Source organism: Cotesia glomerata, linkage group LG2 (assembly GCF_020080835.1).
Source record: "Cotesia glomerata isolate CgM1 linkage group LG2, MPM_Cglom_v2.3, whole genome shotgun sequence".
Lineage (NCBI taxonomy): Eukaryota > Metazoa > Arthropoda > Insecta > Hymenoptera > Braconidae > Cotesia > Cotesia glomerata.
The window spans coordinates 30,845,794-30,858,671 of NC_058159.1; the positions used below are offsets into that span (position 1 = coordinate 30,845,794).

The 12,878-nt window shown below is 30.4% G+C and overlaps 1 protein-coding gene and 1 long non-coding RNA gene across 2 annotated transcripts in view; one reads left to right on the forward strand and one right to left on the reverse strand.

Annotated features, from left to right (window-relative positions):
• Positions 1-11,472, reverse strand: part of LOC123259546 (ephrin-B2) — a 355,672-nt gene extending 344,200 nt beyond the window's left edge. The window contains exons 1-2 of the mRNA XM_044720126.1: positions 11,143-11,472; positions 7,965-8,110 (exon numbers count right to left, since the gene is read on the reverse strand). Of these exons, the coding sequence (XP_044576061.1) occupies positions 7,965-8,074 (110 nt within the window). The 5' untranslated portion in view covers positions 8,075-8,110; positions 11,143-11,472. The remainder of the gene's footprint in view (positions 1-7,964; positions 8,111-11,142) is intronic.
• On the forward strand, positions 287-12,004 carry LOC123259564. The gene is made up of 3 exons (XR_006508269.1): positions 287-297; positions 11,471-11,831; positions 11,941-12,004. It is a non-coding gene; the product is annotated as an uncharacterized LOC123259564 (long non-coding RNA).
• The last annotated feature ends 874 nt before the right edge of the window (positions 12,005-12,878 follow it).

Sequence of the window (12,878 nt, forward strand, 5' to 3'; positions counted from 1 at the left end):
ATATTATATTATATTATATTATATAAAAATATATATCTACAATACAAGTAAAGCCTTGAGATATTTTATATAAATTTTTGCCGTGATTTAAGCTGTCAAAATTCAACTAAATGTATGACAAAACACAAAAGTGATTTTATTAATATGAATATGGATGTGTGTATGACTATGTGATGCCATGGGCATGGATAGATAGAGAGTAGGTTGCATGACATGTCTGAGTTAATGAAAATCGGCAGCAACACGAGATACAGTCTAGTCTACATATAATTAAAGCGACGCCCGGGTGTGTGGGTGGTAGCTCACTACACAGTAGTCTGTGTATAATGTTATTTTCCAGCTTGGATAATATACAGGCAAAGCTCTCGCTTTGTAGGTCAGTCGTATAAGAAAGTCGTAGAGAGTCTTATTAGCATGGCAAAGCTCCTCGAGTTATCCTCGAGATTATTGTAGATGCTTCTTCGGTAACCCTTGATCTGTATTGTTATTCATTCACTCCTGTTTAGCTCTGGCTTTACTTCTATTACTGTTATTCTACATGCATTTGTATAGACATGCTACTTGCATTTACACGTACATGAATTTATTGGCTTGCTAGAACGGGGTTTAGTGGAGGGAGGGAATTTAAATTAATGATTGTGAAGACTAGCAGACGGCTAATGTATTTTTTTTTAATGAATTTTTTTACACTGAATAGAAGGATTTTTTAAGATTAGATGTTTTTTTTATATTTATTAAATTTTAATCTATATTATTAAGAGAATAAGAAAAATTTTGTGTCCAGGATATTTATATGATAAAATCGGTTTTTTTAGAGAAATTTAGTGTCATTGAAAAGGCCTTCGACTTGAATTTGTGCCTTCTTAAGATTTTATATCATTCTCACCGATAGTTAATTGATGATGATAAATATTTAGGCTGCATTCGAAAATACACTATTTCTAGATACATAATTAAGAAATGACCTTGTATCTTGTGAGCTATTGACATTTTTAAAGATTTAAACTCATCTCGATGTTACACTCATCAAGACCTTTCATTTGAGTACCCACATCAATTTTTCATATATTTTACATATTTATAAATATATGAATATATGAAAAATATATGAAAATGCATGTGGGTACTCAAATGAAAGCTCTTGATGAGTATAACATCGGGATGAGCTTATATCTTAAAAAATATCAATAACTAAGAAATGACATTGTATCTTGTGAACTATTGACATTTTTAAAGATATAAGCTCACCCTGACATTACACTCATCGAGAACTTTCATTTGAGTACCCACATCAATTTTTTCATATATCTATATATATTATATATATGTTTATATGAAAAATATATAAAAAATGTTTGTGGGTACTCAAATGAAAGCTCTTGATGAGTGTAACATCGAGATGAGCTTATATCTTTAAAATATATATGTATATATGAAAAATATATCAAAATGCATGTAGGTACTCAAATGAAAGCTCTTGATGGGTGTAACATCAGGATGAGCTTATATCTTGAAAAAGCTCAATATTTAAGAAAGTACAGTGCAATTTAACAAAAGTCATTATTTAATAAAACAAAAATTTATTTTCAATTTTAAAATTTTCATTGAAAAAATATTAAAATTTTAATCGAAAAAATATGTATCAAAATTCTAAAAATAATAATAATTAAACAAATAAATTCTTTCAAGTGTAAAAAAGTACTAAACTAAATAAAAAATCTTTAAATAATTAAAATCAAAGTTATCAACCGTCTGGTAATTAAAATAAATAAAAAATGAAGTAGTTACAAATTATTATGATTATAATGATTGCACAGAAAATTTAATTATATTCCCCTCGATACATAATATCCAGTAAACTAAAGTTTATACTTTGGTGTTTGATTTATTTAACAGTTAATTTAATTTTCGAGTCGTCGAAATTAATTATAAAAAATAACCAAACGGTTGGATAAATTTGTGCTGATTTTAATTAGCCCGGATTGATCAATCATTGATATATTCCGGTGAAAAAAAATCCGCGCGTACATATAAGCCGGTTAGTTAGTTATAAATAATTGAAAAAAAAATATAGCCGAGTTATTAAAAGAAGAAAAATGCAATAAATTAGTGTTTGTGATAGCAATTGCTAGTTAAAGTCTACTAAAATCTGTACACGGATAATATTTTCGGCGATATTCATAGAGCTTTGGATTTTCGCTGGGAGCTACGAAACGATAGAGACAAAATGCAGTAATTTATAAATAAATACAGGTATAGTGACAATGGGGAACCGGTGACTGTCACATATACAATAGCTTGAACGTATGTACGCTCGTATGACTATATCGATCGATTCACAAATATTGGGCAACAATATGTATGGATAAACAAACTCCGTAATTAAAGCAAATCACTCTCGACCCTTTGCTCTCGTATTCGTCAGATTCACTTTAAAATGACAAACCCTCGAATTTCAAAATATTTACATCGCTATATATTTATATATATACATGTTCATCATGAATAATTCCACGCACACAAACATCCACAAGATTTTATTATTTGCCAGTTTTTATTTCATTATTAACTACCGGTGTTGTATCAATTTTTATTACAAGCACTAAAAATCACCTCGAGCGCTCAAATTCACTTTTAATTAGCAACTGCATCAATTTTTATTTTTAAAAATAAAATTAATTGCCCACTTTATTTTTTAAATTCATCCAATATATCTTTTACACTTGTAAAAATATTTGGATAATTATTTCCCTCATTTTTATTATTATTATTATCATCTATATTATTAAGAGAATAAGCAAAATTTTGTGGCCGTGTATTTATATGATAGAATGGGTTTTTATGGTCAAATTTAGTATCATTAAAAAGGACTTGACTTGAAGTTGTGCCTTTTCAAGGTTTCATATCATTCTCACCAATAGTCAATACTTATTCTAAGTATTTAGGCTGCATTCGAAAATAGTCTATCTCTAGATACATAATTAAGAAATGACCTTGTATCTCGTGAACTATTGACATTTTTAAAGATATAAGCTCATCCCGATGTTATACTCATCAAGACATTTCATTTGAGTACCCACATCAATTTTTCATATATTTATATATATAACATATATGGATTTATATGAAAAATATATAAAAATGCATGTGGGTACTCAAATGAAAGCTCTTGATGAGTGTAACATCAGGATGAGCTTATATCTTTAAAAACGTCAATAATTAAGAAATGACATTGTATTATCTTGTCAACTAATGACATTTTTAAAGATATAAGCTCATCCCGATGTTACACTCATCGAGACTTTTCATTTGAGTACCCACATCATTTTTTCATACATTTATATATATTACATATATGTATATATGAAAAATATATAAAAATGCATGTGGGTACTCAAATGAAAGCTCTTGATGAGTGTAACATCGGGATGAGCTTATATCTTTAAAAACGTCAATAGTTAAAAAATTACAGTGCAATTTAACAAAATTCATTATTCAATAAAGCAAAATTTTAATTTATTTATAGTTCACAGATCCCCGCAGTCACATAGTGACTGCAAGGTTGCTATTTATTATTATTATTATTATTAAAATTTTTCAACATTAATCAAATAATTACAAAAATTCCCCATAAAAAAATTTCCGACTGTCGACTAGCTAAATATTAATCAGATTTAATATAAATAAAAACAAAACTAAAATGTTTTCAGATGTGTTGAGTGACCGTGATGATTATTTCATAAGAATAAAAAGCAATCGTTGTATAAATGCACATCACAGTGATAGAAATACACTGGGATCAAAAAATAATAACTCTCATCTACATTCCCATCTGTATATGTATACATATAGCTACTATATTGATATTCATCTACAATCTACACAAACGACACATCCTGGAGCAAAGTTCTTCAAAGAGTGATCCGGGCAGCATTTGAGTGTACGTAAAATAAATTGCCAACGTTATATCATACGTCGAACGAATTTGGAATCACAGTACCGCGAAATTAACCATGCCCACTATTTAGTGACGTATCAACTGCTGTAATACACATGAGACTTTGCTCAAACTTTTATATATATACAAACATACACCATATGTGCACATATCTATGTACGTTACGTCATGTCATTGAAAGCCTGCCACTGTCTCTCTGATAGTATTGGTTCAGTTTTGATGAGCCCACGCACTTTATTCTGTTATTGTCCCTATCCCTAAAATTTAGATTAAATATTACGCGAGTTAATTTCTTGTCTATTATTCAATAAAATATGAATAAAAATAAAAATCAAAATAAAAATAGTTACTGTAAAAATAAATCCCGACATGAAGATTTGTCTGGGGTTACAACGATGGCTATGGCTATAACCAGCTCTTTCGACGGCAAGTAAACCGGTCGATGGTTTGCTTTCTTAAATTTCTTTTTTCTTCAGATATATACTGTATGTATGTGTATTATATTATATGGATGTGGAGGTATAGTACGGTGTATATCGCACGTTGTTCTCCAGACAAGAGGAGTCTCTTCTCGTCTCAGACGGAGAGTAGAGTCCCCGAGTAGAAACCGGCCGAAGGATGCTCACTTTTATCTCTACTCGGACTTGACCCACGGCATTCCTCGAAGGGAACACAAACGCACCAACTCCTCGGGTCCGACTACTCGCCTCAACTCCTATCCGTCCGATACCGATAAATAAGTATTGGAATTACCCGGTGACTAGTCTGCTGATGGCTGTTCGAGAGCGTCATATCGACCGCAAGATCCGGCTACATGTTTTCGTCCAGAAATATATATTTACTGTCTATGTCCTGTGTCCTAGCTCTGTCTATTGGTCCTCTGTGGACAACTACTTGCATTAGTACTTAAACTCTGAAAAGTACTCGACGAAACTTTTATTACTTCACAGTAGGTACCAGATAAATTTATATAAAAGTCGCCGGGTAAAATAATGAACCCTACAAATGAAATAGAGCTCCAAAAATTTCATTTTTTATACGACAATAAATTTTTATTATTTTTTAATTATTCTTATTAAAATTTTTCAGTGAAAAATTTTATAAAAAAATATATTTATTATAATCTATATTATTAAGATAAAATTAATTAATAGATAATTAAGAAATGTCCTTGTATTTTGTGAACTATTGACATTTTTTAAGATATAAGCTCATTCTGATGTTGTACTCGTCAAGACCTTTCATTTGAGTACCCACATCAATTTTTCATATATTTATATATATTACGTATATTTATATATGAAAAATATATAAAAATGCATGTGGGTACTCAAATGAAAGCTCTTGATGAGTGTAATATCAAGATGAGCTTATATATTTAAAAATGTCAATAGTTAAGAAAGTACAGTGCAATTTAACATAACTAAGAAACGATCTAGTATCTTGAGAACTATCGATATTTTTGAAAATATAAGCTCATCCCGATGTTACACTTATCGAGACCTTTCATTTGAGTACCCACATCAATTTTTCATATATTTATATATATGTATATATGAAAAATATATGAAAATGCATGTGGGTACTCAAATGAAAGCTCTTGATGATTATAACATCAGGATGAGCTTATATCTTTGAAAATGTCAATAGTTAAGAAATAGTGCAATTTAACATAATTAATAAACGACCCTGTATCTTGAGAACTATTGACATTTTTAAAGATATAAACTCATCCCGATGTTATACACATCAAGACCTTTCATTTGAATACCCACATCAATTTTTCATATATTTATATATATTATATATATATATATATATGTAAATATGAAAATGCATGTGGGTACTTAAATGAAAGCTCTTGATTAGTGTAACATCGAGATGAGCTTATATCTTTAAAAACGTCAATAGTTAAAAAAATACAATACAATTTAACAAGACTAATTATTTAATAAAGTAAAATTTTTAAATAATAAATTACTGTAATAATTATTTAATTAAAAATGAAATACATATGTTTATAAAATAAAATCCCCCTTATTATATTTTTAAATTGTATCCATAAAAAAATTAAAATTCAAGAAACTCGGACATGAAATACGAGCGTTAAAGAGCTGGTAAAGTAAAAGTAAAAAATAAATACATATAAATATATAAATAAAGCAAAAAAAAATGTGTCTCAACAAAAACGGTGATATAATGAATGCGGAAACGTTTGGAGTGATTGTGCGCGTTCAGTGGAGCTGGAGCATGTACGGAGATCCAGCATCCACGGTACAGTGTACAGTGCAGAGTATATAGTAGTATAGATGTTCTCATCTGGTTTCACAAGGTCCACCGGCATGACTATCACGGGGAAAGTATCACCTTGGTGGACTCACACCTGTTTGGCACACATCTATGCTCGGAGCAGGAGCTTGGCGTCGAATGAAAATCGATTGGTGTGTATGCTCGAGGGTTAAATTAAAAATCGAAGAGCAACTTGACTGTTGCCCGCACATATACGTGTACATTAAATGTATAGATGTATTTTGTATAGGTAGAATGCTCGCGGCGTGACATTTTGATTTGGGCGATTCACATCCAGCAGTTACGCTTTAACGCGGCTGACACTTAAATAAATTATCAATCTCGCTGAAAGCCGCCCCGAGATAGTTTGGCGTGGGGAAAACATCAACCGGCAAACGTCCTACAAGCTAGTGTATATATTTTATATATTTTATATACACGTTGAGATATATAGATGATAGAGTATGCAGGGAATTACTGTGTAGGGCGAAAGGCCTGTAAGGGAGAAAGGAGGAGTTCCGTACGATCAAGAGTACATAACAAAGAGTATGTGCAAATGACAACAATAAATTGCGACTGTTCAACGGGGGTCTCCACCATCATTATTATTCTCATGGTTATTTATCATTTTATATCTAATAATAATAATCCCGTATTACAGACATTTATTTAGCGGAATAATGATAATTGCTGGAAAAAACCAGCTCGGCTTTACAAATATATTTCATAAATTTGGAGCTCTGAGCAATAAATAAAATATACGAGAAAAATATTAAAAAAGTAATCTTGGCACACAATGCTATTCTGTTGTTATGTGTTTCAAAAGGATCTCGTCTTCGACTGCTAACTGGAACTAGCTCTATACTAGCTGGAGCACCGTCCACGTGGAAACGAAAGTGACGGTACGAGAGTTTAGTTTAATCGGACCGTGAACAACAACTCGAGCGACAAACTCTCCTCCCAATCGGTTGTTCAATCTTATCAAAAATCGATTCCGATTTATCAGGATTCGCTCTCTATGAATCCCCGCTACATCATCGACTCATAATGCTCGATTTATTTCATATTTTGTTCTGTACATGACCGATCCTCAACTATTTCTACTTGGTTTAAGATTCTCCTCTGCTGTACAGAGCTCCTCACATTATATTCTATTCTATTTCTATTTTATTTTGTATATTGTTTATTATTTATCACATTGCAGGATCTTATTTTACACTGTAAAAATTTTTTTTTTTAAATATGGACATTTTTATGAACAAAAAATTTATTTTATAGAAATTTTAGACTATTTTTTATTTCTTGGTTGAAAAAATAAAAATTTTTCAACATTTTTTTAGATACAATTTCCGAATTTTTTTCCCAAATTTAGGAAATTTTTTTTCAACAAAAAATTACTGCTAAAAAATTTTTATTTTTTTAGCTGAGAAATAAAATTATTTAAAATTTCCAACAAATTAATTTCTGGTTACAAAAATGTTGATTTTCTTTAAAAAAAAATTTTTTTCTCTCAGTTTTTACAGCACAGATCTCTTGCTCCGGATTTTCGCTAATAAATAATTAAATAACTCAATTTCGAAGCGTAAAAAATTGCCGAGCAATTTCGGGCGACAATTATGTATTGATCACCCGCAATACTTAATAAACAATAAACAAATACGGATTTTTTAGAGCAGGTAGAGTAAAAATTAATATTTTAAAGATTTATCTGACTCACATTGGGTTCGTTGAGTTCCAGTAAATGTCCGGCAGACGTGAACAGGTGGCCTCCCTGGGGAAGGCCTCCATCACAGCTAGCAGGAGCAGGAAGAGTATGAACCAGGGCATTATGTCGGGCTGAATCTTGAGGCCGTTGGATTACTCCTGAAATTTATTTATTTAATAAGTAAATTTTAATAATAATTCTTAAATTTATTAAAAGAAAAATTAATATTTTTGTTTGTAAAATTTAATACAAAATTGGAATTTTATTTAACAAAAAAATTTGTTCCAAAAAATTATTAAAGATAAATTTTTTGTAATTTTTACATACCATTTTTTTTTCTAATTTTTTTTTGCCATAATTTATTTGTTATAAAATTTTTAAAATTATTAAATATATGCTAAATTAATTTTCATAAAATTTTTAATAATTTGTTTTTTAAAAAAAAATTCTAAGATGAATTTCAGTATGATTACAACTAAAAATTTTATTTGAAAATTAAATAACAAACAATAAAATGTTAAAGTAGCTCTTGGGTAAAAAAATCGACAATATTTATTGTAAAAATTGCGGTAATAAAAAGTAAAATGTTATAAAATAGCAGAAAGACATAAAATGGGTGTAGTAAAAGCTAAAAAGATAAAAATAGTTTAAGAAATGTGACCACAGTGGGTTTAGCCTTGATCCATTAACACTATCGAGATAGTTGAATAAAAGACCAAGATAGAATACACATAACAGTGGTTGGTGCAAGATTATTGCAGTCACGTTTTTCAAAGGTAATATATATATATTTACGGTATATACGGAGTAAAGTAGTAGTCAAACCGTTCCGCTTCTTTTTATTATCATTGTACCTTTTTTTGCCTTTCTTTCGTTCCATTAAAACTGTTCTCAGTTTCAATTCGGCCCTTCTTCACCCGTATCGTACTTTGTCTTACACGTAATACGTCGTATTACGTGTACACACATTTGTTATATATTTTTTAGTTTTGTCAGTCTTTTTTCCCCATAAACCCAAGGGACAAACTTTTAAAATATCTATATTGAAATTTAAATCCGTATCTCATGATTTATTTATCAAGTATTATAATTTATTACTCGGAGAACACGCGGCGATGGTCAATGTCATTGAAAGTAAATAAAAAACGGCAACTCCATTCATTATAATTTTAATTTACATTAATTTTTAAATTATAGCTGGGTAATTATAAAAATAATCCGGTATTTATGTTGGTATGTTTACAAATTAATGTCCAGCTAACTTAATATATTTATGTGTCTGTTAGTAATGTTGTTAATCTATCAAGTTTAAGGGGAATTTTTTAAATAAATAACCAAACAGAGTAAAGATAAGAGTTAAGAGTAACTAAATAGAGAAAATCTCAATCCTGGAGGATAAAAAGGTGCGAGAAAAGATAAAATGACAGGCGGTTTTACCGGTTTTCAATTTTTCTTCTAAACTTGTGGGTTTTCCCCTGCCCCCAGCTAACTCGAGAGTACAGAGTTGGAGTTAAAGTACAGAGTAGGTGTCTTAAATCTTACAATCTGTGGAATCCCGGGAGATTCGCCAGCGGAACAAAATGCCGCTGCCAAAGGAAACAACCAGCAGATCTGATCCCACTGGTACTAACTGAACATACATGCATACTATATAATATTATAATAGTATAGTAGTATAGTGAGAACGATATGTTCTGTGAATAAAATGAATAAAATTGCACTAGAACAAATAACAATAATGGCAATATAGGAACAGAGCAACAATAACAGCCGTGCAATAGTTTTAAGCGTATACAAAGAAGCTAAGCGTAATAAAGAGTATAGTAAGACAAGTAGAGAGCAGAGCATGTGAAGAAATTCACCGGACTACCGACCGTGAAACGACATAAATTCTAATAAAGAGCACCGTATACACGGACATTTATATTCAAATGTATTTAATTTATAATACGTATGACCATGAGACACATATTACCATTCCGGTACATAACAATTTAGCCATACACATTTTCAATTGGATCATTTCAACACAGGTAGCTGTTTGTTGTCCGGTCATCAGTGTGTACGCACATATTTTACACACCTTGTACTGGTAAATATATTCAATTACACGTGCAATAAAATTAACAATGAAAATAAATCTTAAAATAATAACTTTTGTTATTAAGAAAATAAAAAAAATTTTGTGTCTTTTCAAGATTTCATATCATTCTCGTCAATAGTCAATTTATTATGATAAGTATTTAGGCTGCATTCGAAAATACTTTATCTCTAGATACATAATTAAGAAATGACCTTGTATCTTATGAACTATTGACATTTTTAAAGATATAAGCTCATCCCGATGTTACACTCATCGAGACCTTTCATTTGAGTACCCACATCAATTTTTCATATATTTATATATATTATATATATGTATATATGAAAAATATATCAAAATTCCATGTGGGTACTCAAATGAAAGCTCTTGATGAGTTTAACATCAGGATGTGCTTATATCTTTGAAAATGTCAATAGTTAAGAAAGTATAGTGCAATTTAACATAACTAAGAAATGAACTTGTATCTTGAGAACTATTGAAATTTTTAAAGATATAAGCTCACTCCTACATTATACTCATCAAGACCTTTCATTTGAGTACCCACATGCATTTTCATATATTTTTCATATATACATATGTATAATATATATAAATATATGAAAAATTGATGTAGGTACTCAAACGAAAGCTCTTGATGAGTGTAACATCGGGATAAGCTTATATCTTTAAAATTATCAATATTTAATAAAGTATAGTGCAATTTAACATAATTAAGAAACGAGCTTGTATCTTGAGAACTATATTGACATTTTTAAAGATATAAGCTCACCCCGACGTTACACTAATCGAGACCTTTTGTTTGAGTACCCACATGAATTTTTCATATATTTTATATATATGTATATATGAAAAATGTATAAAAAAATGCATGTGGGTACTTAAATGAAAGCTCTTGATGAGTGTAACATCCGGATGAGCTTATATCTTTAAAAACGTCAATATTTAAGAAAGTACAGTGCAATTTAACAAAAGTAATTATTTAAAAAGCAAAATTTAATTTATTTATAATTCACAAGTCACGGAAGTCGCATAGTGACTGCAAGGTTGCTGTATTATTATTAATTAAATTATAATAAAATAGCTTACTTTAAAAGAGTAACTGATGATGAAATAAATAATGTAGTTAGCGGGCACTTAATTATGCACGATCCAATATTTAAGTACTCCGTCTGGCAGAATCAGCTTTCTACTTAAGCTCGCTGTTATTAATTATCAATTACTCTGTTATTACTGTAAATAACAAACTTATTCACGCACTTTATCCAACAAAACTTTGGCAATCACTTTCCAATAAATTACACTTGATACTCAAAACTCAAATTTCATTCATCACACTGTTTATGTTTATCCCGTATTATTTAAATCTATCTGTATGTATGTACGTATAAGTGTATAAATGTAAAGAATAATGTAGTGTGTGTAAAAAAGGACTGTAACTAGATGCGGAGATATAAACCAGTGAGCCAGTGTGATGATAGGATGCTGAGATAATGAGACTCTCAAATACTTAGACTTGTTTTACACGGCACACAAGATATAGTTTAAATAATTATGACAAGTGGTTACACGATGTTGGAAAAGCATGTGAACACATGAGTTAAGAGTCTCCACTGAAAACTGAATAAAAAAACAAAAATAAAAATTATTATAATAATAAAGAAAAAAAATTAAGAAAGTTTATGTTTTACTGTGTAACCTCGTCAACTAGACTAGCCAACCGGTTAGCTTGATGTTCACGCGCTCCTCTAATACACCATCATACATTCCCGCACCAGGTATATATATATATATAAATATAAATATAAATATACTTATATACAATGAAGATGATGTACAGAGTGTTTATATTAAATTTAAAATAAATATATTAATCCTTAATTGCAGTAAAGTACTTTTTCTGCAATTTGGAGTATTGATATTATTTATCAGGAGTTAAACAATCGCCCACACAAAGACAAATAACTCAGTTGTCTCGGACAACTAACAAGCCTTGGTGAGTTAACCGTGTAACTCAAGTGGATCCAGTGAAAAGTATGCTTTTTTTCTCCATTCTCTTTTATTTCTTCGGGCGTTATTCCTTAAAACTCCCTCTCACGTGTACTATTATTATTGTTTATCCTTATTCTTATGAACCTGATGCTGATTATTATTATTATTATTACAGTGGGTATCCTTATCCCTTTCCCCTTTGGTAGTTGTTGTACAGTCAGTGTCTCACGAGCGTCTCTGTTAGATAGAAGCACAAAAGAATCCGGGGAGATCTTGTGTTAGTTCCACTCGGGCTGTATCTGGACACGTTCAGAGAATACCGTCAGACACTTTTAGCTCCAACTCTTTGTGTCAGACAGCTTCTCTTCTTTTCGAATTAATACACTCTACTCAGTTCCCGTGAACTTTACGACTCGTGTCGAATCACCCGCCGATTAAGTCATACACCCATAAACCAGTTACCTGTTTCGGCTGTTTAGCCAGATACATATCTAGATATTATTATCATATCACTCGGATTTTCATCGAGCAATTAATCGAGTAGTAATAAGCCGGCGTGTTGACGGGCTTACTTCCTTCCAGGTAAGTATCTCCAAGAAAAGATTATTACTCTCCTGCAAGTCCACGTAATTTAAACTTTAATCAATCAATTATTTTTATTACTAATATTACTATTATTTTATTTTATAGCAGCCTCGAGGAAAGTTGATTAATCTTCAAGAATAAATCCTCGGATCAAAAAGATTTGTTATTAATTCTTGGATTAACCTGACAGGTGTCTCTGTTTTACCGACTTTCAGGTTCAATCCTAATCATCAGGAGCAAAAATCATC